Source organism: Chelonia mydas, chromosome 1 (assembly GCF_015237465.2).
Source record: "Chelonia mydas isolate rCheMyd1 chromosome 1, rCheMyd1.pri.v2, whole genome shotgun sequence".
NCBI classification, from domain to species: domain Eukaryota; kingdom Metazoa; phylum Chordata; order Testudines; family Cheloniidae; genus Chelonia; species Chelonia mydas.
In genome coordinates, this window is record NC_057849.1 from 109,530,255 (window position 1) to 109,557,944 (window position 27,690).

A 27,690-nucleotide genomic window follows, 5' to 3' on the forward strand; every position below is an offset into this window, starting at 1 on the left:
GGGGGCAGGAAGTTGGATGGGGGCCAGGTTGTTTGGGGAGGCTCAGCCTTCCCTACCCAGCCCTCCATACAGTTTCGGAACCCTGATGTGACCCCCAGACCAAAAAGTTTGCCCATCTCTGTCCTAGGTTTTTACTTACAGAAAAATTAACTCATTTTTGTGATCTTCTAGAAGTCAAGCTTCAGTCAGCGCAGCTATAAAAAGCTATCTGAAAAGTTGCTTGATTTGAGTTATCCTGAATAAAATAAATGAAACTAATCAGGAAACTGCACATGTGCAAAGGAGATCTGATTGACAGCAATCTGTTGAGCTTGACTAACTCCTTATGGTATATGGGAGTTTTAATTGCAGCCTTCCTACACCAGCTGGAGCATCTATGTTTGGAAAAGAGAACTTATGCCGGAAAATGTGCTGTTGGTTTGTACTGCTTCAGTCCCTTGGGATTCCCTGCTTCAGTCCCGTGGGGGTGGGGGTGGGGGTGGGTGATGGTAGCTTTAATTTACATTTGAGGCTCCATTGGAGTGTTGCTGGCCAGGGTGGATTTGATTTAAATCATGATTTAAATCACATCAGGAAGACTCAATTTAATCAAGGATTTCTACATAAAAGTGTATTCTTGTTGGTTGTTATAACCTTAATACATATTCTTCACAACTCCGAGATAGATGTTGGTTTCATTTTTAGAAGGTACACACTATACATTTTTAAGTGATTTATTTAGAAAACTTTTCAGATTAGTTTTACAGCTGTATCAGAAAATGAATGATTGGTTAGTTCAATTACCTTTGGTAAATGAAATATCTCCAATTCAACAGGTTTATCATTAATATTTGGAGGATTTTCTTGCCATGCTGTATTAGGAGGAGAACATCACCAGACAGACATTTAAATTGTATTATTTAAACAACAACGTTCTGCATTTTTTTCTTCAACAGCAAACATATAATATTTTAACAAAACAAGCATATGAATTTTTGAATTTAAACATTCAAGTTTTTTAAAATCAGGTTTGTTTTTGTTAAAATTGTTTTTACCTAAAATAGTTAAATGAAATATTTAAAAAAAAAAACCCAACAAATCGACTGTCAGCCAGCTCAACATGACAAACTTAGAATATTGGCTTCCACAGCTAACTCAGTCATCTTCACCTTCATTTTCCTGTTAGTTCATAATCTGGAAAAGAAAAACAAGCTTTCCTACTTTTTCAGGTCCCACACGATTTCTCAGTTTGGAATGAATTAGTCCCAAGGAAGAAAATATTCTTTCAACGCCGGCAGAAGAAACTACTGCTGTTAAAAGGGAGATTATCACTTCAACAGTCTCTGAATCGAAGTGTTTAAATGACTTCCACCAGTTCACTGGTGTGACTTTCTTTCAAATATCATCAGCAAACATATTTCTTGAATGGTGCATCCTTAACTCTGAAGTTTATTATAGTTGGCATTATGGAGGGATGACTGCCAGATGTCCATGTCATAGCCAGCTCCTCTTTTTCAGCAGTTAAGGTTTACTCTGGTACCGAGTATTGAGAATATTTGCAAGAAAATCAGCTGGAGATAGTTCTTGTCCCATATGGTTTTTTAATGCTTGTAATTTAACTCTGCAATGGCATATTTCTCTTTTTAAGATTTCACTCGGTTCCTTCCAATTTCAACAGCGTCAGCAATAAAACCGCCATTTCCCTGCATTTTGTTCAAGGCTACAGAAATAGGCTTCAGGGGACTCGGCATGTGTTCAACATTTCTCTTAGCCCAACGTTGAGAACTTTGGCTGTGACAGTGCCATCTATTTTTTCACAATTTTGTTCAGACTGTCATCAGATTAGGTCAGTTCTTGAGATAGTGCTCAAAACCATCCACTACTGAGATCCATCACACGTCTTGTGGGAGAGTTAGCTTGGTTCCTCCCACTTTTTTTCAGAGCAGCTGCTGGAAAGTGGTTGTTACATGTGCCAAATTCACAACTACAAAAATAGGGAATAACTGTTTAGGTGGTAGTAGTGATGAAAAGATTCTGTAAGTTGTAGAGGACCACAAACTGAGTTGTCAGTGTGAAGCACCTGCAAAAAAAGGTTTAGTAGTATTCTCGGGTATATTAACAGGAGCATTGTATGTTAGACACAGGAGGTAATTGTCCTTCTCTACTCAGCGCTAGTAGATCCCAGCTGGTTCTGTATCCAGTTTTGGGCACCACAGTTTAGGAAAGATGTGGACAAATTAGAAAGAGTCAAGAGGAGAACAACAAAAATGATTAAAGGTTTAGAAAATTTGACTTATGAAGAAAGGTTTAAAAAACCTGTAGTCTTGAGAAAAGAAGACTGGGGGGGGGACTTGATAAGTCTTCCTTCTCCATAGAGGGTAAATGGACACACATCAGACATCAGGAATGGTAACATACAAAAGCCAGTAGGAGAACAATTAAATCTCCCTGGACACCCAGTAACAGATTTAAAAGTAGCCATCCTTCAACAAAAAAACTTCAAAAACAGACTTCAAAGAGAAACTGCAGCGCTACAATTTGCGAACTTCATTTGCAAACTTAACACCATCAATTTGGGCTTGAATAGGAACTGGGAGTGGCTGGCTCATTACAAAAGCAATTTTCCGTCTCTTGGTATTGACACCTGCTCATCAATTATTGGGAGTGGACCACATCCTCCATGACTAAATTGGCCTTCTACATTGGTTCTCCACTTGTAAGGCAACTCCCTTCTCTTCATGTGCCAATATATATTTATGCCTGTATCTGTAATTTTCACTCCATGCATCTGAAGAAGTGGGGGGTTTTAACTCATGAAAGCTTATGCCCAAATAAATCTGTTAGTCTTTAAGGTGCCACCAGACTCCTAGTTGTTTTTGTCCTTTTCTACAAACTGTTGCCATATGGGGCCTGGCTACTAACCTGTTTAGCAGTTAAGTTCAGGAAGTTGAGGTTTATTGATCATTAAGAGGAAGCACATATATGTATACTTATCACATTTATTCTTTACTCAAGACTTTAGTATAATTTTACTGACTGTCAATTTTATAAGTATATTCTGGATAATGAAGTAGAAATCTGTTTTTCTGTCTCCCTGCTTTTTCTTGTGGGATGGTCTTAGTGATTTTTTTTTTCTGTGGAATATGTCACCGGTATAGTTGTTAGTATGGTATTTAAGTATTTTAAAGAACAGACATTTTCCACAAAACTTTATTTAGTACATACTGTACCTTATTGGCCATTATGGGGTGGAGATACTATTGTTATTGAGTTGCAGTTTTAATTTGGAAACCTGGGTTGGGGAAGCCTTAACAAATTACATTAGATCTTTCAAAATTAATAGTAAAGAACTTACAGTTGTCTATAGATATTGTAAATCTTTTATTTTCTTTACTAGGCTGGACTAATTGAAGCCAATGGAGAACTTAAGGTTTTTATAGACCAAAACCTTAGTCCTGGAAAAGGTAAGAAAATACTTTATCAGAAAGATACTTTCACGTTTTGGCCTTGGATATACTTAAGTGTATTATGGGCAATAGAAGCCCTTGACAACTGCTTCCTTAGCACAGTTTTTTATAAAGCTTTTCTTATAGCTCATTTTTATACTCTAGTGAACCAATTCTGCAGATTTACCAAGGCTACAATTGTGTGAAGTTCATTGGTGGTTTAGCTGGCATTCCATAGGTGGCCAGTCATTAGTGTAGCTGCACTGGTGCAGCCACCTAGCTTAGACAGGCAAAGGTGCTGTAAGCCATGATTTGCACCAGTGTATTTTATCAGTTGGAGAAAATGCATTAGTGCAAATTGCTGTTTAAATTGTCTTTGCCTGTCTCGGCTAAGTGCTTGCTAATCAGTATGGCTACAGTAGTGGTTGGCTGTCAATATCTACCCAGGGAATTTGTCCAAGTTACAGCCAAGGCCTGGGATAGTGTTCTTAATATAAATCTTCTTAACTAGGTAATTCAGTTAGATAATAGCTGCGTTTGTCTAAGTCTTCACTACTTCAGTGATCTAAACATTTTTTGTACTCTCATAGGCTATAGAATTCTATTTCTATGTGACACATGATCTCAGATCCTAAACTCCAAAACTGTTGCAATATTATGTGCTGAATGCTTCAACTAGCAAAGGCAAGAGAAGCACACAGCTTATAACTTAGCAGGAAATTTGATTCCCTTATTTCCCCACTGATTCTCTGAGAGAGATTCTGTCTGTAACCCTTCAGTTTGTACTTTACTTGTCAGCAGGAGTATAAAGCCAGACTGGTGAGTGTAGGTGTTGAGCATTAATTGTAATATTTGGGTTCATAGTTTTTTCCTCTTGAAAACAAAACAAGGGCTTGTCTTTGATTTTTGAATTTTTTTTTATTTATCTTTTAAAATATCCCTATATACTCCTATCATGCCGGGCTGGTCCTAGTGGCTTTTCATGGTAGATGTGATATTTCCAGCATAGTGTACTCAGAGCTGTTGACATGAAGCAAAAAGAGTTAGCAGTCTGTATCTAGGTAGGTGAAACTTCCTTCTGCCATGACCCTCCACCCCCATAATTGAAGTGAATAATACACTGAATGCTTCATTCCCTTCTCAGTTCACTTAGCACATAACGCCCACACTTTGTATATTTTCTTGATACTTGTGAATCACTTTTAAAGAGTAGAATAAGGAGAAGTTTATTTTGAGTTTCAAGGGCAACCGAAAAGTGACTGGAAAAGAAGTAGTGCTTCATTTCAGTGCCTTAAGTGTAATTCCGTATAAGATTTTCTCTAAGTGGTTTTAAATAAAGTTTGTGCTAGCCTGCAGACTCTGCCTGCTGTCTAAAAATCAAGCTTTGTTCTTTTTGGCTTGTGTGTCACCACCAATAAGATTTGGCAATCCAAATTGTGCCCTCTGTTATCCTGTGCAGTATTTTCAATGGGGTTACAGGTGTAATTGAAGGCAAAACTTTCCCTGTTACTGGAACTTGTTTAATAGCTCTTTTTATAGAGGAGCTAGAATGGAATCCAGCAAACTTTATCATAGTTATATACACTCTACAGTGTTAACAGGAGTTTAAAGTAGTAAATATTTTTGTCACTAAAATATCCAGGTACCTCTTAAGATCTGTTGACAAAGGAGGTGTCAGTTTTACATGGCTGCTTTTTTGACAATATCTGTACCTTATGGTTTGGTAGGTATTTTTTTTAAAACGGGCATTTCAAATCAAACTGTATATGATGTAGCAAAGAAGAGTTTGTTTTCATTGACTGACTGATCTATAAATTGCGTATCATCATTTTTTAAGAGCCCCATCCAGCTCCCACTAAAATTGATGGAAAGACTCGCATTGATTTCAGTGAGCAGTAATCAGCCCTCAGTGTTGGATTGGAACAGTGAGAGATGCCTATTGGGCTGTAATATTTCTATACTTGTCTGTTTATTATGAGTTGCTACTTTTGAGTGTGTGATCAGATTTTTCTCCATTCTGGTTCCATGAGGAATGTGGTGGCAAAAAGGTATACCCAGAGTCTGCTGTTGAAGGCTTTACCTCCTGATCCCTCAAATTTGTATTTCAGTTCTGATAAATTTTAGCATGCAAAATTGATTGTAGCTACCATGAAGTTCTTGAAGGATGTCTTTAAGAAAACATGAACCTATAACAGGGAGACTTTGGGCATGGGCTCTGTGTTGTATAAGCTGTGGACACTACCCAGGCTGGGAAAAGTCCTGTTGTTCAGAAGTCCAGGACAAGTAGGAGTGCTCCCTCCTCATGAAAGTGTCCATTTTCCTCAGTTCTAAGGTGCAGTAACATAGATCTGCCTGTCAGATAGGGAGAGTAGCTGGAAGGGTTCAGGGGGCTGAGAGGACTTAATGGTAAGGAAGAGAGAAGATAGAGCAGAGCAATAGAACCTTCTAAACTGTAGACCACAGTTAGATCAAAGGCAGTTGTTGTCTTTGCCGGAACACAAGTGATAGTTTCAGTTGCCAACCAAAGCTGAGTGGGTAAAATTGGCTACAATTTGATTGTCTGCTGTGAAACAGTTTGATTTGATTTGGGGCTTTCTCTAGTATTTTGTTACAGCTGACTTTAAAAAAAAAAAAAAAAATTGAAAAATGACTGGAATACATCAAACTATCATTAGAATTTTAATGGCTGATCCAGTGACAATTCTGTAGCTGAACAAGAATTGGTACACATCAAATTCTGCTACAGCTGATCATATTGCACAGAAAACTGCTTTGGGAATTGCAGGTAACAAGATTGAATAACTCAGGTCAGAACTAGTTGCTCTGAATTCAGATTGTGTAGCAGTGAACATGAACTGTTTAAGTGTCATGAAGGCCAACTTTAAACAAGAAACTATTCATGTTGTGAACTGCATCAATCATAAATTTGAACCTTGATATTCAGGATCTCAAGAGATTATCTAAACAGCTGAAATGTATTTTGAAAGATCTTTTCAGATCTTATTTAAGTCCCAAAAGACCCCTTCAGTTAGTTAGTGTTGCCTTTGATGCAGCAGTGAGCTATTTTGGAATATCTTCAGTATAAACTGAATTAGTAGTCAGGCCAAAGCATAGCAAAAATGACTAAAAATTATATTTTGCCTGTCACCAGTTTGAATCATATTGCAAAAAACTGTATGAGGGAGTGATGTAGCTCAAGTTATGAGCATTCTTAAGGATAATTTATGAATGTCTATCTTGGAAATACAATTGTAATCACCATGGAAATTGAAGACTCTGAGCCTCTCCTTGAGACATAAAAAAATCTCTAGTTTGATGCTTTGCAAAGCCTAGAAAATGCTTGATGGAGCTTGCAGCAGTGGAAGGCAATATTGCTGTTTGTCTAAAAAGTTCTCCTTAGGGCTGACAGATTTGAAGATTTGGATCTTCAGAGACACAGTAGTCAAAAAATAAGATCTGTATGTTTGGTATCTGTGTTCAGTAGCAGATTCAGAATCATCATGTTACAACAAGCAATATTCATGTGGTTTCAGTACTTTGGCTCCATAAAGTGGCTTATTCTTTGAAGGCCTCTGTGCATTCTCACTCATGAGATATGGTGCCTCTGGTGTTATACTGTGCAGCTGTGTAGAAAAGCAGTGTCTGCTGAGTGCAAGGGGCAGGAGCACTCTTGTGCTAGGATGATGTCATCAGCTCTGTCTGTATGGGAGTGCACCCACGCGCACACCTCAGTTCCTTCTTCACAGCCACAGAGAGCTCGTGGAAATACCTTTCCTGTTCATGAGGCTAGTTAGGAACTATTCAGAGAAAACAAGCTGTTAGTTTGTTGTTAGTGTTAGGTTACTTGGGACAATTGGCCTCGAGTTATCCCCAAAATCATGGCAGGTCCTGAACCCCATAGAGGGTTCAAAAGAGATGCAACCCACTCAGCTATCTTCTCTGAGACAAAGACATGTTTGGTGTCTTCTGTGCCTGGGAGAATTGCACATAGTATCTCAGTGCACAGTTTTGCCATGCTTTTATTCCTTGACTGAGGAATGAGGGGCATCTCAGGGTGCACGTTCATTTGACTTTGGTACGCTTCCAGTTGGACTATCGTGGTACTCCTGTGGGAGGTTTTGAGTTCTGGGTCTTTGCCAAGGTCTTCTGTAAAGACACCTGAGACACATCAAGCTGCTCCTGATTTGTCGTCTTCCCTCATTGTAGAGCCTGAGGTCCAGCTCCCCAAGACCAATGCCTACAGTGGCCAGGCTTCCTATCCAGTACTTTCTGGAGCTGCAGACTTCACCTGGGCAGTCTGCACTGAAGACTCATTTGGTGCCATTAGTCAACTCCGTGACCAAAAAGCAGTTTTCCGGATCTGTGTGATCCTGCTCTGAGGAAAATGAAAAAGTATTCAAACTCACAAAGAGAGTCAGAGGAGGAGGCAGCATTGTTTTCCTTCTCTGCCACTGGCATGTTTCCTTTAGGGACTCTTCCCAGAAGAGGGCTGGACAGTGCAGAACACATGTTTTGGGAAAATTTGGAACTGGGAGTGTGTTGGGGTCACGCTGCTAGTAGTAACCAAAGCTGGTGGAAGCCAGGGTGTGACTGAAGTCTTGCTGACAGGCTGCTGGGGTCAGAGCTACTGGACCAGGACTACAGCTATACACAGACACTCAGGGTGTGACTTGCATGCTGGTGGACCATTTGAGTAGCCCAGGTGGGGAGCTACAACAGCAAAGCATAGTGAGGTACCCAAGGTTGCGGGGCAAGCAGTGACACAACCCCTCACTGGTCTATATTGCACACTGGAATGTGATAACCCACTTTTCCCTTCGAAGCTGTTGTCTGTGTCTCAGCTGCTTGACTCTGTATATTAGTGTTTGCCACCAACTTCAGTCAGGAACATCCTGGAGGAACACTGAATCCCTTCAGTACCAGTGTTACTCTGGGTTTTCTGAACCCAGAGCACTGGTAACTTAATTGTTTCTCTCCAGACAGTGTCAGGAATAAATCAATGGGGACACAGCTCTTTTGTCTTAGATACAAACCAGAGTTTTTACCTAAAGCTAATTTATTAGGTCTCAAGCACACACACGTAGATGCTATAGCAATAGGTTCAGAGTATCCTGAACATTATAGGTGATGGTTTCAAGTGATCACCAGCTAGGCTTCCAGGGGCCCTCCTTTCGTACAGCTGATAGGGGGTTTAGGTGCTGGCTCCTTGCCCTAAGAAAAACTCCTTCAGACTGCTCTAAAGTCTTTTGCTTAACTTTTTATTGTTAACTTAAACAAAGCACATAACTCCTAGTAGGTCACCAATTCTCCTAGTTTCAGCAAATAACTTCTTATCAAAGCATTTCTAGTAATAACAATAAAACTTATATGTTGGGGCACTTAAAACCAAATTCAGCTGTCCAAACAGTCCTTCCACTCTCATGGTTCATTAACTTTGTTCCATCCTCCCAGTCTGATTAGCAAAACTGCAATCATGCAGCTATTTGGCCTTGCCTCCCAGAGCCCTAATGATGATTCCTGGCTATGTGGTGTTTGGTTTTATGCTAGTAGTGGCTGGAGACACAAAATGGATGCCTGCTGTAATGTCAAGTTTAATTCTCCCATAACACCAGCTGTGCATGTTCTGCCAGCCTGCTGCAGAGAGCTCAGTTGCATTCCTTTGCCAAAGAATCCCATTGGCATGGAAAGACGTGCAGAGCCCTCTTCAGTTACTTGTGTGGTCCTACATAGAGAAGTCCACGACGAATCTCTTAGATGCCACCAAACTCAGCATGACTCTGGTGTTAACGTCAGCATTGATACCCCTCTTGGCACCAGAGATGGCAGTGTGGAGAATTTGCCTGGTGCCAACCCTACCCCAGGTGCCATTTTCTTTGAGTATGCATGTATGCTCTGTATACCCAGCACTGTCAGTGGAGTCATTAGACCATGGCTGACAAGAGTTTATGTAACCTGTGCTTAAAAAAACCCTCCAGTGATGGATACTTCATAGCTTCCCTATTCCAGATCTTACCTACCTTTATAATTAGAATGTTTTCCCTAATCTCTAACCTAAAGCTTTCTTGCTGCAGATTAAGCCCATTACTTCTTGCCCTACCTTCAGTGAACATGAACAATCGACCAATCTTCTTTATAACAGCCCTTAACATGTTTGAAGACTATCAGGTCTCCACTCAGTCTTCTTTTCTCAAGAAACATGTCCACTTTTTAACCTTTCTGTGTAGGTTCAGTTTTCTAAACCTTTTCATTTTTGTTGCTCTCCTCTGGACTCTCTCCAGTTTGTCCATATCTTAAAGTATGGCACCCAGAATTGGACATAATACTCCAGGTGAGGCCCCACCAGTGCTTAGTGGATTGGGACAGTCACCTGCCTTATTTTACATATGACAGTCCTGTTACTATGTCTCAGAATATTAGCCTTTTTTGCAACTGCATCATATTGTTAGTTTGTATTCAATTTGCAATCCACTGTAACTCCCTGTCATGGGGCGATGACTCACCGGTGCGGCGCCTCCTGTTAGTCGTCCTGGGAATTAGCTCTTCCAGCCAGGACTGCCCTCTGCAGGCCTGTATCTCGCCTGCCGCTGGCCCGTGTCCCTCCTGGACCCCAGTGCCCTTCTAGGTTAGGGTTCTGCTCCCTGGCAGTACCCCCTCAGTCTGTGTCTCCCCTCCCAGGAGAATCCCCAACCCCCTATCCCTCCCTTGCCTCAGTGGCTACTGCCAGTCATCGTCTACCCCCCACTCCCTGGGGCAGACTGCAGTCTATGAACCGCTCATCATCAGCAAGGGGGGTTGGACCAGCTGCCTCTGCCTGTCTCTGGGCTGCCCCTTTGCAGCCCAAGTACCTTTTCATAGGCCTTTAACTAGGCCTGCTGCCTGGGGTTTTGCGAGGCTGGAGCTCCCCAGCTCCCTCTGCCCTTCCCCAGCACTGCTCCATCCTAGGTACCCTTCTCAGCTCCCTGGCAGCCAGGTCCTTCTCTCTCAAGAATCTAAAGAGAGACTCTTGAGTCCTTCTGGCCCACCGCCCTCTTATAAGGGTCAGCTGGGCCCTGAGTGCACTGGCTACAGCTGTGGCTGCTTTCCCAATTAGCCCAGCTTTCCTCGCTGCAGCCCTCTCTGGGGCTGCTTTATCCCCTTCCGGCAGGAGCAGGGTTACCACCCTGCTACACTTCCATATAATTTTCTGTGGTACTACCACCTAGCCAGCTATTCCCGATTTTGTAGTTGTGCATTTAATTTTTCTTTACTACATAAAGTACTTTACACTTGTCTTTATTTAATTTCATGTTGGTGATTTCAGATCAATACTCTAATTTGTCATGGCTGTTTTGAATTCTAATCTTATCCTCCAAAGTGCTAGCAACCCCTCCCAGCTTGGTGTCCTTTGCCAATTTTATAAACATACTCTCCGCTCCATTATCCAAGCCACTAATGAAAATATTGAGTGATACTGGACCTAGGACTGACCCCTTAGATACGCCTTCCCAGTTTGACGGTGAACAATTAATAGCTACTCTGAGTATGGTCTTTCAACCAGTTCTGCAGTCACCGTTATAGTAATTTCATTTAGGCCATTTCCTTCTTTACTTTTCATTTAATAATGTCAAAGTCGCATTCCCCATGGTTTCAGGATTTTTTAACTAAATGAATGGCATTTGTCTATTCCCTACCTTCTCCCCAACTCTTAGCCCTCTTGGACATAGCTACTGCTGCTTGTTGGCAGTGGTTTAATTGGAGGTGGTCTCCCATTTGCATAGAGTGCCTGGGGCTCTGCTGTCACCCGGCATCCTGGGGCGCCTGGGTTCCCTGGCGGCCAGCCCCATGTCCACTGGGGTCCCCGGCTGCCGGGTGGCGTTTAACCATTAACAGAAACCAATAAGCATCAAGCTTACCGGTTAAACTCTTACATCCCTACCCCCCGTCTTCACCTCTGCCTTGGAGTTTTCTATTTCCAGACACTATAGGCTAGGGAAAAGAAACTGAGATGGGGGAGTACGCTTTCTTATAGACTGATCTGATGGTGACATCTTAGTGCAAGAATGTTCTTGAGCTCCCTTTCCCCTGCATTGGACACTGCTCTTCTACATGATTCCACAGCTCATAGACAGAGGCACCATATCCTTTTAATGTGGCTGCATAGACACAGCTCTTGAAGAACAACAGTTACTAGTAAGTAATTCCTTTTTTTATTAATTATTGTTTTATCCAATTGTTGTGGTTTTGCAGCCTAGAGGTGGTCTTTGGTCAACAAGTTGGGCCATTGTGACATTAGAAGTAATGCAACCATTCACCATTTAGAGCTAACTTGAATGCAACAGTTTTGTTAATTTGTAGGAAGGAGATTGGAAATGTGTCAAAAGTTCTCACTGATAGATTACTTAGCCCAACTGTAACTGCTCTCTAAAGAGCATGCAGTCACAGAATATCTTAAGCATTGGTGGCAGAAAAATTTCCCATGACACTTAGGCCTTGGTTTCACTGTGCATTGAGACAGTGCTACCAGGGTAACTTGGGCAAGAGTGCAGGGGAGCCCTTGCAGCATAGAGCCATTGGGACTCAGGGAATAGGCTTTCCGTGTTCCCCCATCACCTACCACAGGGCTCACTAATACAGCTGCCTAAACAAATAATTCAATTGCAAATAAAAGGGTAGCTTCATCAGTAGGTTTTCACCTGCTTTGTGTTGTGCTGGCAATGCAAAGCATCTGTAAACTCGGATTAATTGGCTGGTATGCTCTTACAGCTTTGTACTGCATGGTGAATCTGCCCTTAAAAAAAATAAAGTTGATACAATCGGTCAGGAATATTGCATGGTTTAATTAATTGGGTTTCTTGTTTAGTGTTCATGTATGAAATAGTAATTTAAAAAAAAAAAAATTCCCAGATACTCAAACAGTTAAAATGGAATTAAGGTTGAGAATATGTGTCAATAATTTAAGAATAAAAGAGGAATACTGTAAAACCAAACATTATGAGATTTAAGTTTGCATTTAAAAGAAAGTCAAACATGTTAAGGTAAGAAATGTGCCGTAACTCTGCTCTGTAGTAATGTGATGAGGGGGGGCAAGCTAAATTTATTTTTATAAAAGATAGATTTTATCTTGGACCACAAACACGAAATTACCTTACTCATAATTGTTCGACTACATTGTGTATCACTACAAGGCAGCGCTAAACATGTTTGGGTGGCTTAGTTGTGTTTTTAACTTGTTTGGACTTCTTTTAAGTGTAAACTTAACTCTGAATTTCCTGGATTTATAATGCTTGGCTTGGGAATAACTACAGCATGCCTCCTTTTGTGTATGTGTGTTGTGACAGGGTCGGGCCAGATGGCTAGAGGAGAGTAATAGAAGGCAGATATATTAGCCCCGGGTTAAGTAGGTCCCTTTTCCCTGGGTAAGGTAACAGGGAAGGGTTTTTTTTGTTTTTTTTTTTTTAAACAGAAAAGAATTTTATTGTGTAACACTTGCAAAGAGTTACCAAAGAAACAAAGCAACTATGCAACAAAACAACGCAAACAGAAGGTATAACACAGCAGCTTTCAGGAGGGAGAAGTGTTCAGGCTAGCCTGGGCCCAGAGCAGGGGGGCTTCCTCGACACTCGTGGTCTTCCACCCTCCTGAGTTACCTGGTGGCCTAGAGCGGGGGGGCTTCCTCGACACTTGTGGTCTTCCAGCCCCTCGAGTTACCTAGTGCCGCGCCCAGTGTCACCGATTATCCCTCTCCTGAGAGTGCCCGGCAAGATGGGCATAGCTGCAGGGTGGGCGGTTTGGGGGCGGGGGGGGGTTAGACACCCATGTATTATAGGACCCCTCCTAGATGACAGTAATGATGGTATCCACAGCGGCAACGGCTGGGGCTGGTGTCTCTCACTCTTCCCCTCAATCAAAGGGTCAGACGGAGGGATGGGGTCACCGAGCAGAGAACCCCGGACAGCGCCCACCGCTCCTCGAAGGCGTCAAGGGAGTCGGTGGACGCCGCCCAGAGGAACGCCGCCCGGATACGTGAATGTACTGAGGATCGGAAAAAGGCCCTACAATCGCAGGACGTTTCATGGGCCAGCCTCCTCTCTCTGGTTTTATAAATGGCTGTTTTAGCCAAGGCTAGGAGGAGGTTAACCAGGAGATCCCGCGATTTTGTTGGGCCACGGATGGGAAGTGTATAGATAAAAAGGTGAGAGGAGAAATGAAGCCAAAAGCGCAATAGAATATTTGTGAGGAGCCGGAAAAGGGGCTGCAATCTGGCACACTCTAAATATACGTGCGCCAGGGTTTCCCTCACATTACAAAAAGGGCAAGTATCTGGGATGGGGGTAAACCGTGTCAGAAACACGCCCGTGCTCACAGCTCCGTGAAGGAGCCGCCAACTGATGTCCCCGACGGGCCTTGGGACCAAGGTGGAATACAGGCTGGCCCACCAAGGTTGCTCACCCTCCAAAGGTGGCAGGAGGTCCCGCCACTTTGTATCGGGGCGGGACACCAGGGTGTGGGTGTGAAGCGTGAGTGTGTATAAATATTTCCGTGGTGCAATTTGAAAACTGACCGGCTGCAGTTCATGCAGCCGGCTTGCAGTGAAAGGGTGAGGGATTTGTTGGGATCGGCAGGGTAGGGGCCCAATGGAAAGGTCCGGCGGGCCTGGGGTAGAGGATGGGTGGGTTGCGCCCTTGCGCAAGGCTCAGTTGACATGAGCAGCGGGGGTCAAGGCGGCCTTCACCTCCTGAAGTACACGCCGGGCGGTACGAGGGCTGGAGAGCCCCATGCGCCGAGCGAGCGTCAGGGGATCCAGCCAGTCTCTCCGGTCGTAGTCCAGGAGGTCTCCGACCCTCATGACTTCTGCCAGGACCAACCTCTGGCGCACTGAGCGAGACTCCGCCACCTGCACACGGAGTTGGGGATTGTGTAGCAGGGGCTCCGTGAGGAGATCTGCTCCCACGGTGGCCGCCACGGACCTGGTCATTAGAAACAGTTTCCAGGTCCGGAGGAGGTCCTGGTAGAAGACCGGCAGCCCAGAGAGGTCTCGCGGAAAACCTCTCGGACAAAGATAAAAGAGCTGCCAGTCGTATCGGAGCCCTTGGAAGCGGCGCAGGAAGGCGTGCGCCAATATGCTCCACGTCGAACTACCTGCACTCTAAAGGAGCCTCTGCAGGGCCTGGAGGTGGAAAACACGGACCTGAGTGTACAGACGCTTCAGGCCCTGCCCTCCTTCCTTCAGGGGTAAATGAAGAAACCCAACAGGGGCCCAGTGCATTCCTGACCAAAAGAACTCTAGAATCAATCTCCGGAGGTGGGTCAGGAAACCCGGGGCCGGGGCCAGGGTGTTGAGCCGGTACCAGAGCCTGGACAGGACTAGTTGGTTAAGCACCAGTGCTCTCCCTCGGAGGGAGAGACATCGGAGTAGCCTCGTCCATTTCCGGATCCGCTCTATCACCCCGCTCTCTAAATTTTGCCAGTTCTCCGGCGGGGAAGGGTGCGTGGCGGAAAGGTAAACGCTGAGATAGAGCAGCGGACCCGCGCTCCACCGGATGGTCTGAAGCGCGGGTGGGAGGGAGCTTACCTGCCGCCAGTCCCCCACCGCCAAGCCAGAGCTCTTGACCCAGTTGACTCGGGCGGAGGAGGCTGCCGAATAGATGACCTGGCATGCCTCCACTCGCGCCAAGTCGCCCGGGTCCTGGACCACGAGGAGTACGTCATCGGCGTACGCCAACAGGACCAGCCGCAGCTCCAGCTCCCGCAGCACCAACCCTGTCAACCTCCTGCGGGGGAGACAGAGGAAAGGCTCGATCGCCAGAGCATACAGCTGGCCCGAGAGGGGCCACCCCTGCCGCACTCCTTGCCCGAAGCTGACCGGTTCGGTCAGGGTCCAGATGAGCCTAACCAAACACTCCGCGGAGGCATACAGCACCCAGAGAAAACTCTCAAACTGAGGTCCGAATCCAAACGCCTGCAGAGTGCTCAGGAGGTACCCATGGTCTACACTATCAAATGCCTTCTCCTGATCAAGAGACAGGAGGGCGAACGACAGACCATCTCTCCGCCTGAGTTCCAAAAGGTCTCGGACTAGAAATAGGTTGTCAAAAATGCTGCGACCCGGGACAGTATAGATCTGGTCTGGGTGGATCACGTCCGCCATCACGGACCCTAGTCACAGCGAGATTGCTTTCGCTACGATTTTGTAATCCGTGCTAAGGAGTGAGATGGGACGCCAGTTTTGTAAATCGCGGGGGTCCCCCTTCTTTGGCAACAAGGCGAGCACCGCTCGCCTGCACGACAGAGGGAGGACCCCGCTCTGCAAGGACTCAGCCCAGACAGTGACTAGGTCTGAGCCGAGGATGTCCCAGAACGCGCGGTAAAACTCCACAGTCAGCCCGTCCATGCCCGGAGATTTATTGGTGGGCATGCGACGGAGGGTTTCCGAGAACTCTGCCAGGGTGAGAGGCAGCTCTAGCCGGTCTCGGTCGCCCACGCTGACTGTGGGGAGTTCCTCCCATAGCACCCCGCAAGCGCCAGGATCGGTCGGATCCGGGGAGAAAAGGTTTGTGTAGAAGTCACAGGCCCTCCCACACATCTCCTCCGGATCCGTGAGGGGGGTGCCGTCTTCCGCTAGAAGGCAGGTGACGTGTTTCTTGGGCCCCCCTCGTTTTCTCCAGGGCATAGAAGAAGCGGGAGCCGCGGTCCATCTCCCGAAGGAGGCGGATGTGGGACCGAACGAAGGCACCTCGGGCCTGGTGGTCCTCGAGGGCCCGGAGCTCCTCCCGCTTCTCTCGGCACGCTCCGCAGAAGGACGGGTCCTCGGGGTTGGCGGCCAGGCGCCTCTCCATCTCTAAGACCTCCCGTTCCAACTGCTCTATCGCCGCATTTCTCCGTTGGCTGGTGCCCCGAGTGTAGTCACAGCAGAAGAGCTTGGCGCGCACCTTCCCTAGATTCCACCATCACCACACCGAGGGAAAGGCACGCCACTGCTCTCGCCAGGCCAGCCAAAACTCCCGGAAGGACGTCACAAAGCTCTCGTCCTCCAACAGGCTGTTGTTAAAGTGCCAATAGGCCGGCCCTGGTCTCTCTGCACGGAGGGAGACCGTTATGGTGGCTAAATGATGGTCGGAGAATGGGGCCGGCCAAATGGTGGAGGAGTGGGCCTGTGAAAGATGGAAACGGGATAAGTAAATACTGTCCAACCGAGAGTGGTGTGACCGATGGGCCTCCACCCGGACAAAAGTGAATGTGGAAGTGTTATCTGGGTGATGGTCACGCCAGACGTCCACTAGGGAGTGATGCTCGACTATTCCTCGGAGAATGTTCGCGGCGGCTGGGCTCGGCTCGGCCCCTGAGCGGTCCTGTTCCTCGAGGGTGGTGTTGAAGTCCCCTCCCAGGACCAGGCACTCGTGCGAATCTAGGGTGCCGAGAAAGTCGGACACCCACTGATAGAATTGTGGCCACTTTGGGCTCGTTTGCGGGGCATAGATGTTAACAGGGTTGACCACGAGCCCCTCTATACGGACTCGAAGGTGCAGCAGGTGGCCCGGCACGGCCTCAGTGACCCCTAGCACCTCAGGCCGTAGGGTGGGGGAGAACAGGGTCGCCACTCCAGCTTGCCAAGTCGTGAAGTGGCTAAAGTATACCCCGTCCCCCCACTCCAGCCGCCACCTGTCCTCGACGGTCGGGTCCGTATGGGTCTCCTGCAGGAAAGCTACAGAGTACCCCCCTTCCCGAAGGTAAGAGAGTACCTGGGACCTGCGGAGAGCCATCCTACAGCCCCTGGTGTTCAAGGTTGCAATAATAAGAGGCCTCATGCGGAGGGCTGGGGGGGTTCTCATTGGTGGGGGTATTCGTGGCCCCCGGCGGGTTGCGCAGCAACCCATGACCTATCCCGTGGATGAGCAGATCTTTTCGGAAGTCGCGGGCCCGCTCGTAGGCTGCAGCACCGCGCTTTCCTTGCCCTCTGCCCTCCTTTATAAGGGCCCTTGTGGCCTGAAGAATTTGATCAAAGTTCCCCCATAGCTGAAGAGCCAGCTGTATCCTATTGCGGGCGCCACGGGTGTGTTCTAAGAACTTCCGCAGTGCATGCCGCAGCTCATGGGGGGATGGGGTTACGGTTTCCGGGGTACTCCCCGATGGGATTCTTAATACAGCCTCGAGGTCCGCTAAGGCGGGTAGGCAGGGTGCGGACCGCCGACGGGGCGTCTGGCAGGCTGGGGTTATTAAATCCATCTCATGCCTTGGGGTGGACGGGGATGGCAGGGGGAAAAGTGCAACTCCTGATGAGTCGCAACTAGAAAATGTAAAGACTGCTCCCTGGGGGGAATCTGCAAAAGGCGGAAAAGAAATAACCCCAGGGGCGGCAGTAGCCTTGCAGGAGGAGGGAAATTGAACCGGGACAGGGGTGGGGGCAGGGGCAGAGGTAAGGCTCCGGGCTTCAGGAGGCGAGCAGCAAAAAAGATGCCTCCTGAGCAGGGTCGGGGGTTAGGGGGCAAGGGAGGGGGCTCCGAGTGATGCTAGGTGCTGGCTCCGGGGTGGTTGTGGCAGCCATGGCACCAGGTGGTAAACCACTCTCCGTGGGGTGCTCACCCGGAAAGGTAGTCAGGGGGAGAGAACATGGGGAAAGGGGGCCTGGGGTGAGATTGCCCAAATCGAGGCCGGCCGGCAGTAAATCATCCCCTCCCTGGGTGACCGGGGTCAAATCTAGGGCCTCAATCTCTGCATACACAGAGGAGAGGCCGACTCCCACTACCCCGGGGGCCTCTCTGCTAGGGCCCGCCTCAATGGTCACGTCGGGGTTCGTAGGGAGTTCAGGTGGTATCCGGGCAGGAGGGGCTTCCTCCGGGGCTTCGGAGGGGAGGGTCCCCCGCGGAGGGGGGATTCCGCCCTCCAATGCCAGTCTATCTTCCCCTCCCGACACCAGCGAATGGATCTCACTCATGGCCGTAGCGGAAGGCTCAATATCAGTGCCTCCCTTCCTGGTCTTCCGGGGGGCTTCCGCATCGGATGGATGCAGTGGAGCTCGAGCCTTCCGCTTGCCTCGCTTCCCCTGGACTAGGGTCCAGCCCTCCATAGCGTCGTCTGGGGGTTGGTTAGCAGGGGTCGTGTCGGGGGGGCGGAGGTGATGGTTCAGGGGTTCGGGGGGGTAGCGGTGAGGCAACATGAGGGGCGGGGGCTTCTCCTTGGGGCTGGCCCTCTCCTATACCCGGTAATATCTTTGCCACACCTTCCTCCATAGGCTCTGCCGGATTGGTAATAGCAAGGGTGGGACTCCCTTGCTCGCCCGGGCGTTGTAGGGAAGGTGTCTCTTGGGCCCGGACGGGAGCAGCGATGGGTCGAGTAGGAGGAGGGTTGGTTTCAGGTGCCGGGCGGCCAGGGGCATCAGCAACGACGGGCCGATGTCCTGCCGGGTCTCGGGTGCCCCTCCCCCCTGGGCCAAAGGGCAGTCTCTGCGGACATGCCCCGCTGAGCGGCAGAGGTAGCACCGGGCCTCTTCGGTGGAGTAAAAGACCTGATAGCGGGCTCCCTGGTAGGGGACTAGGAAGGACCCCTTGAGCGCCTCTCCGTCACGCGCCACCGCCGGCGGTAGAAGCTGCACTTGCCGGCGGAACGAAAGGACGTGACGGAGGGTGGGGTCCTTGCAGCCCAATGGGAGAGGGCTGATGACAGAGACAAGTTTCCCCAGGGTGGAGAGAGCGGGTAACAGGGCAGCATTGGGTAAAAAGGGAGGAACGGAGGTGAGGACGAGGCGAATGCCCAGGTCTTCTAGCGGCTCTAGAGGGACAAACACCCGCCCCACCGCCAGGCCCCTCTCCACCGCCTCCTGGGCGGCAGCCTCCGAAGCTAAGAAAAAAACGACCTTCCCATACATCTTGGAGGCTGCCACAATAGCCGTGGGTCCTACCACCTTCGCCAACACCTGCACGTATGTCTCCACGTGGGGCGAGGCGGGCACCAGGAGGCACGGTGTCCGTTGCCTCCTGGTCAAGATGGGGAAGGGGCCCCGGCCGCTGGTGATGGTAGCGGAGGCAGTGGGTGGGCGAGATGACGAGGCGGCAGGCAGGGGGGAGCCTGCCACCGCCCAGGCATACGTCTTGGGGGCCGGGGGAGGGACATTCGCAGAGCTGGTGGAGGGAAACGCAGGGAGGGACGCCACGGTCGATGACGAGGCCACAGCTGTGGGGGCAGCCCCTGCCATGGAGGGCCTAGGTGTTTTAGCGGGGCCCTTTCCTTTCTTCCCACCCTGGCCTTTCCGGCCAGCTGGGGGGGGGGTACCTAGACTCTGCTGCGTCCACCGCCCCCCCAGCGGCAGTAATCGCCCCGGTGCCTCCTGCTGCCGGTGCCCCAGCAGGGGCGGTGGCAAGTGTTCTAACAAAAGTGGTGGGGGGGCCTTGGGGGTTGGGCGGGGGGGAGGTGGGGGAGGGACAGCTGATATTGTTAGAGGGGCCTCGCCCCTCTCATTCCCTGCCATTGTGAGCAGGGAGAGACGGGGAGACACCGGAAGGAGGAGGGGGAAGCAGATTAACCGCTCCTCCCTGCTGGGCTGCAGGTGGGTGGGGGGTGCCAAATGGGTTGGACTGGAAGGGGGGAAAAACAAAAAACGGGGTCCGGTGATAGGGGCAAGCTGTGGGATAAACAGTCCGGGGGGGTGGGGGTGGACCCACGCACGTTTGTCCAAAGAGTCTCGTTTGGTCGGCTGTTATGTCTGGTCCGAAAGGCAAAGTTCAAAGCAAACAGCTGGATCCGAAGGCAGATGGCAGGTTGCCAGCAGGGACGAACGGCGGGGGGGCCGTGACAGTTGTAGTAGTGTTGGGGGGGGGGCACCGATGGATCGGGGGGCAGCTCCGTGCCACACCCCCTGTGCCGCCACAAACGCAATTAAACCACAGTCAAACTCCCCCCCACGAGAGTATAATTCAAAAAATTACTCAGTCTTACGGCCCCCTCCACAATGATTTGTAGTTTCTCTGGGTGATTTCCTCTGAAAAAAATCTTCTTCTCCAGCTGTGTTGGCTGTGTACTAAGGTTTCCGGCAGGCCGAGAATGTTGCAGAGATAAGAAGAGCTGACAGCAAAACGGCTGGGTCTGCGGGCTTCCACTCCCCCCTCCGGGTGGCGGGTCGGCAATCTTCCCCCCCTCCTCTGGGGGTTTCAGCTAAGGCAAATAGCTGCGCCTGAGAGCAGGCGTGGGGGGGGGGCGGTGCTGGCGGCAAGCTGGCAGCCGACCAGCACTCAAACGGCAGCAAAGAAAAACGGCAAAAAAAACAAAACAAAAAAGCGTCTGGCCCGGTCGGGGGGGGGGGGACGGGACTAAGGCAGGGTCAAAAGTAAGAAAAATCCAGGCCAGGGGGCTTTAGGAAAGAATAGAAAGCAGATAGCTGAAGAGCAAGCGAGGGCGGTCCCGTTTCCCAACAGGGAAGGTTCCAGAACAGTCAGGAACCTTCTGGAGACAATTAAGACAGACGGGCTGATTTGAACACCTGCAGCCAATCAAGAAGCTGCTAGAATCAATTAAGGCAGGCTAATCAGGGCACCTGGGTTTAAAAAGGAGCTCACTTCAGTTTGTGGTGCGCGTGTAAGGAGCTGGGAGCAAGAGGCGCTAGGAGCTGAGAGTGAGAACGTGAACTGTTGGAGGACTGAGGAGTACAAGCATGATCAGACACCGGGAGGAAGGTCTTATGGTGAGGATAAAGAAGGCGTTGGGAGGAGGCTATGGAGAAGCAGCCTAGGGAGGAGTTGCTGTTGCACAGCTGTTCAAGGAGGCACTCTAAACAGCTGCATTCCACAGGGCCCTGGGCTGGAACCCCGAGTAGAGGGTGGGCCCGGGTTCCCCCAAACCTCCCAACTCCTGGTCAGACACAGGAGGAGTCGACCTGGACTGTGGGTTCCGAAAAACAGCCAAGCTGAGGGCTGCCGTGAAGCTCCAAGGCGAGCAAATCCACCAATAAGCGCAAGACCCACCAAGGTAGAGGAGGAACTTTGTCACATTGTGTAACCTTGAAGTTTCTTATCTCTCTACTTCTCAATCTTAACATAGTGGGGGGTTTTAAAATAATAATCAGAGTCCAGTTTTCAGCTTTGGCAATACTTCACTATGCCAGGGGAAAGGGAGAGAGTCTACTAGAAAGTGATAGTGAAAATACTGAACTTTCTCAAGCATATCCAACCTGTTGGACTCGTGTAAGAGGAGCCATCCCGGCAGAAGAGAATTAGCAAATAGTTTCACACAGCTTTACTGTTTTGGAGCTGTTAACTTTGAAGAAAGCTGCTTCATTTTTGTCTTCATTATTACATTCAGAAAAAAATTGTTAAATTCCGGAGGCATATTTAAATACTTGGTGAGATGCTGTTTAATTATAATCCTCTTTTCCCTCCCCCCCACCCTTTTTAGGGTTTGGGATGATCATAGAATCAGTTGTTTCAGATGGGTGAAAAGGAAGAGAACTAATCATTCTATTTCATTGTGGTAAAACAAAATTGCTTGAATTAATCTATAGGCTATCTAGTGAATGTGGCGCTTAAGATTTGAGATAGGCACTTGCAGCTGCCATACCAGTAGGTGGCAGTTTTGGTATCCAACTAGAAAATATTTTATGAACAAGAAGGTCCTTAAAATGTATTTTAAATGGAACAAAAACTATATTTCTATTAACACTATAACCAGGGTCTTCCTTGTACGTAAATCCTATTTGTGAGCCACAAAATATGGTTTTGCTTAATTTTATTAAATTTTAGTGAGTGGACTATGAATAGAAAAGGACAATTACTAAATAAAGTTGCAATTTTTAATGTATGGAATTATTTAACTGTAAACTCCATTCAGCTCCCACCCTAATGAATATATACATTCTCTGGAAGAAGAGGGGAGAAAGTACTTCAATTTTTTTCCCCTAAATACTATTTCTGTTACAACAATTTCATGGAGAGGAGAGGAAAAACATGATGCAGTAACAGAAGGTTGAAACCTTCATTTAATCAAAACAGGATATTCTGCTCATATCCAGAAGCTTTTAAGTACTTTTTTTGGTCTTTTATTTCTTTAGCATTCATGAATGATATGTGTTTGACAACTATTGAGACTAAGGGCATGGCTAATCTTGCAGATGTAGAGCACTTCGAGTTAAACCAGCCTAAGAGCGCAGTAGGGAAAGCGCTGCAATCTGTCCACACTGACAGCTTCAAGCGCACTGGCATGGCCACATTTGCCGCACTTGCAGCGGCATTGGGAGCGGTGCATTATGGGCAGCTATCCCAGCATGCAAGTGGCTTTAATGTATTTTTCAAATGTGGTGGGGTGGTGTGGAGTGTGACAGGGAGTGTGTTGTGTGTATGTGGGAGGAGAGAGAGTGGGTTTTGGGGGGGCTGAGAGCATGTCAGCATGCTGTCTTGTAAGTTCAGGCAGCAGCAGGACCCCCGCCCCTCTCTCTCTCACACACAGCATTCCACGCTAATTGTTGCTTTGTCTCGGAGAAGATAAGCAGCCGGCTGTCAGAAACAGAGCTTTCAAAGGGCATTTCCGCAGTCCTACAGCCGATTCCAAACAATGACAAGAGTGGCCACTTGACTTAAGGGGATTATGGAACTTTTCCGGAGGCTGATCAGAGCGCAGTAAAGCAACACCTCGTTCACACTGGCGCTGCAGTGCTCCAGTGATGGCGCAGCAAACGTTATTCCACTCGCCAAGGTGGAGTACCAGCAGCTCCGTAGCCGCGGAGTCCGAGCACTCTACGTGCCTTGCCAGTGTGGACGGGTAGTGAGCTAGTGCACCCGGGGCTCGTTTATTGTGCTGTAACTCGCAAGTGTAGCCAAGCCCTAAAGTCCCTCGCTATAACAGAATTGATAAATCACATAGTTGAAGTTTAAGCGTCTTGCTAATGTGGCGAAAATGTGCCTCAGCCCTTACGAGGCAGTAATGACTGTAAAGGAGAGAATGTTATGTGATGTTATTGAGTTGAACTGGGACCATATAGAACACTGTTGCAACCAAGGTCCTGTGGTAGCACCAAATCTTGTATAAAGGGGGTCAAATAAGGTGTCTCAGACAAGGTTATGGTTTGCTGGTTATGATTATGCTATCTGTTTGCATGTATCATTTTTGTATTTAAACATCTAAGTATTGGCTCTATACTGTCTGTATTTCAAACTTATGCTATGCTTCTGGATGACACCCCAGACAAGTTGGTGTCAGCTCTACCTAGCCTGCTTGATGGCCCATTAAGGACCATCAGCTATACAAGTGACCCATTGAGAGAAGGCAGACACGCCTTGTGACTCAGCAAGGTATGCAGGGTCCTGCTTATGGACAGAACTCTGAGGTTTTCCCATGCCATGTGATGGACAGCTTGTCTTTGGAACAAAGAAAGACCACATGGCAAGAGAATATAAAAAGCTGCTGCAGCTCCTCCATCTGGTCTTCAATCCTGCTTCTTACCTCTGGAGGGATTTTGCTACACTGAAGCATTGAACAAAGGACTGATGACCCATCTCAGCTGTGGATGTACTCCAGAGACATGATTTGAACCTGCAGTTTATTCTATCACTGCTGCAAGCCTGAACCAAGAACTTTGCCGTTGCTGTATGTAATTGATTCCATTTAATCAATTCTAGCTCTCATCTATATTTCTTTCCTTTTATGAATAAACCTTTAGATTTTAGATTCTAAAGGATTGGCAACAGCGTGATTTGTGGGTAAGATCTGATTTGTATATTGACCTGGGTATGGGGCTTGGTCCTTTTGGATCGAGAGAACCTTTTTTCTTTTACTGGGGTATTGGTTTTCATACCCATTTGTCCCCATAACGAGTGGCACTGGTGGTGATACTAGGAAACTGGAGTGTCAAAGGGAATTGCTTGTGTGACTGTGGTTAGCCAGTGGGGTAAAACCAAAGTCTTCTCTGTTTGGCTGGTTTAGTTTGCCTTGGTGTGCATAGAAACCCCAGCCTTGGGCTGTAACTGCCCTGCTTTAAGCAATTTGTCCTGAATTGGCACTCTCAGTTGGGTCCCACCAGACTCAGCATCGTTACAGCCATCTTTAGCATTTGGGAGAGGATCAGACACTTGCAAGAATGGATAAATCAGGCTTATCTTCCATCTATGTCTTTTATGGAGATAAGTGTGTCTTCCCCCATCCTACAACATACGAAAGATTCTTTGCTCTTGACTTGTCCAGAAAACATCCTGAGCGGAGATCCCATTTGTTCCCTTGGGTCATGATAGGAAAGGATGCTTCAAATTTAGGATGGGGAGTCCCCTTTGAAGCACTGACTAGTTAGTATAAAAGTAAAGATATTTTCTAAGGGAAGGTGCTCCCACATTGTTCAAATGGAGAAAAAATTCTTTTCCTCAGGAAGACAAATGTCTATATAAATATTTTTGAACTGAGGGCCATAAAACTGGCCCTCAAAATATTTCCCCCTCAAGTCGGTGAGAAATTGGGTCAAATTTTTACAGACAAAATGGTTACCATGTACTAAGTGAACAGGTAGGTGGAAACCCAGTCTCCCTTAGTAATCCATTGGTAGAAGTGGAACCTCTAGAACCAATTCCTTTGGTCATTCACCTAATGGAGGGTAAATTTTAAAAAACAAACTAAAACCAAATCTCAGTGGAAAGGTGCTGACCAGTATGCATGGTCATTAAAAACTTAAGTGGCACATTTGAGTTTTGCCTATTGGGGTCAACTACAAGTCTCAATGCTGTATCTGTTGTTCTGCTTGAGAGCATCAAGGGGGGGACAAAGTCTGTGACAGACTTCTCTTGAATTGGGATGAAGCCTTCTCACTGATTTTTCCCCCAATGTCCTTGGGAAGGCTTATCAAGACTACCAGCATGATTGATCACATTAGCTTGGATGCAATATACCTAGTGTTCAGATCTGCGGTTTCTTTTATCTTTCATCAGGACCTGTTGCAGCAGTGTGGCAAAGTGGCCTATGGAGTGTTAAGATCTCTTTACCACAGAGAATGGCTCATGGATTTCTATGGTTGTGACTGACACTTCCTGGAAGAGATCAAGACGCTCCTCTTGGAATCCAATAAGCCCTCGGCAAGAAAACACTGTTGCCAAGTAGAATGAATTCAAAAGATTTGTTCAAATGGGCTGGATCCCTTCTCTCATCTGGTTCCAACTCTTCTGGAATTTCTGCTCTTTAATGTTGAAGCTCTCTTTAGCAATTGTGATGGCATCTAGTGGCCATTCTGCTTACCTTGTTTCTTTTTAGAGGAAACTGTTTTGCCCCACCCTCTGGTGAAGCAGTTAAGACCTTTTAGAACTTGTACCCTCTGATCAAAGAGCCTGCTGACCCTTGATACTTAGGCCCTGTCTACACTGGCAAGTTTCTCCGCAGTAAAGCAGCTTTCTGTGCTGTAACTCCTGAGGTCTACACACTACCAAGCCACTGATGGCGCCAAATGCGGACAGAAGCACAGGGATTGCTGGGATGCGAAGTAATGCATCACAGGGCATTCGGACAGGACCTCGGATACCTCCACACCCCCTTCACCTTCCCACAACTCTTAGCGGTAGAAGAGAAGGAGGTGGTCTGTGGGATACCTGTCCAGAGTGCACTGCTCCGAATACCACTGCAAGTACCGCAAGTGTGAAAACACTTTTGCGCAGGCAGCTGACAGTGTGAACACACAACAGCGGTTTCCCTTCAACGCTCTCTGAGCATCACTGTAACTCACAGCGCTGTAACTCTGCCAGTGTAGACATACCCTTACTTAGAGATATTGTGCACTCTTCCGTCTCTCACTGAAAGTTTCTTTCTTGATAGCCCTCACCTCTGCCAGGAGGGTGTCCAAAGTACAGACCCTGATGGTTAGTGCACCTTGCGTTATCTTCCACGAAGACAAGGAGGTAACGTTGTCTTAGCACATTCCTCACAAAAACTCTCTCAATTTCATTTGAGTTGATGTTCACTAGGGCAAGCAGACTACATGTTTTTGGATATAAAGCCATCCTTAGCTATTTAGATAGGATCAAAGCCTTCAGGAAATCTAAAAAACTGTTTTAGGGGAAAAAAACAATAGCCAGACATCTCACCTCATTAGTACAAGCGAATTAGGCTGTGCAAGTGTTTGTCTTGCAAAGCCCTTTTGCCAGAACACTGTAGAGCTTCTTACTTTACTGTTGAGGGGGAATGGCAATATCCATGGCATCTCTCTGTAATGTGCCTTTATAGGAAATCTGTAGGGCTGCTATATGAAGCTTGGTCAAGTTTTTCAAAATCTTGCTTTTTATGTTGGATTAGAGAATAGATTCTAGCTTTGGGGGAGTGGTAATTAAATTGTTGATTAGCATGGCTCCTGAACCACGTCCTCTGGGAGCTCACTGTTAGCTGATCTTCTACAATGGAATTCTATGTTGGCAACATCATGAAGGAGAAATTCCTGTACTCTGAAGGTGCTGCCTCTGCGGAACCTCAGTGATATCTTTCAGAGCCCAGCTATATTCTGGATATCTTGCGATAGAGAGGAATTGGAGACTGCTCATGGACATTGTGCTCTTGAGTCCATGTTCCCAGCTGGACCCAGGATTTTAAGGAGCATACATGCACCCCCAACTGATATTCAAAAAAGCCTGATGACTGCTGCTACCGGTACAGGGTTCTCCTACAGAACAGTTCTGTGGAGACAATGAATTTGGAGAAGAGGAATTATGGAATGTACATTATTAATTTCTATTAGTGTGGCACTTAGAAAATTTATCCCCACATTTCATAAAATGAGTTAAATCTTCATTGATTCTGCCTACCTTGTTTTGGATTATGTACATTATGATCTCTGGCTGCTCACGTGTACTTCCCCTCACTGGTCTAACAAGGGTACCTACTGTCAGGCTTCCAGCTCCGCAGTCCTGAGTGGAGACCTGCATCTCACTCCCTTCTCCCTGGGGTATTTCTAGGCTTCGCAGTTTCTGGCCTTTACTGTGGTGTTCCCAACAGACAGGCTGTCCAAGCATACCTGCTTGCTTTCTCTTCAGAGGTGGTTTATAGTAAAGGCACTGCAGAGAAAACATTAAAAATAATGAAAGAACCTACTTGCATGCTAATAAGATTACGAGGGATTACCATAACCCTAATGTAGGCTGTGACTGGAATAGTCCTTCCAAACCCCAACCATGGGTTTCTTTTGAGGTCAGAGGTTTATCACGGCTTCAGCTCACAACAAGCACAGTCATGACATGTTTAGTCAGCCCTTTATACAATTCAGGAGTCTTTTGATCTCAGAAACAACAAGGAGTCCATTGGCACCTTAAAGACTAACAGATTTATTAGGGCATAAGCTATCGTGGGC

The 27,690-nt window shown here is 47.4% G+C and overlaps 1 protein-coding gene across 12 annotated transcripts in view; it reads left to right on the plus strand.

The window, feature by feature from the left end:
* TFDP1 (transcription factor Dp-1) overlaps positions 1-27,690 on the plus strand; it is a 111,286-nt gene that overhangs the window by 26,685 nt on the left and 56,911 nt on the right. For all 12 annotated transcript variants that reach the window (XM_007063830.4, XM_043536050.1, XM_037897277.2 and 9 more), the window contains exon 3: positions 3,377-3,443. In XM_007063830.4, coding sequence (XP_007063892.1) covers positions 3,377-3,443 — 67 coding nt within the window. The remainder of the gene's footprint in view (positions 1-3,376; positions 3,444-27,690) is intronic.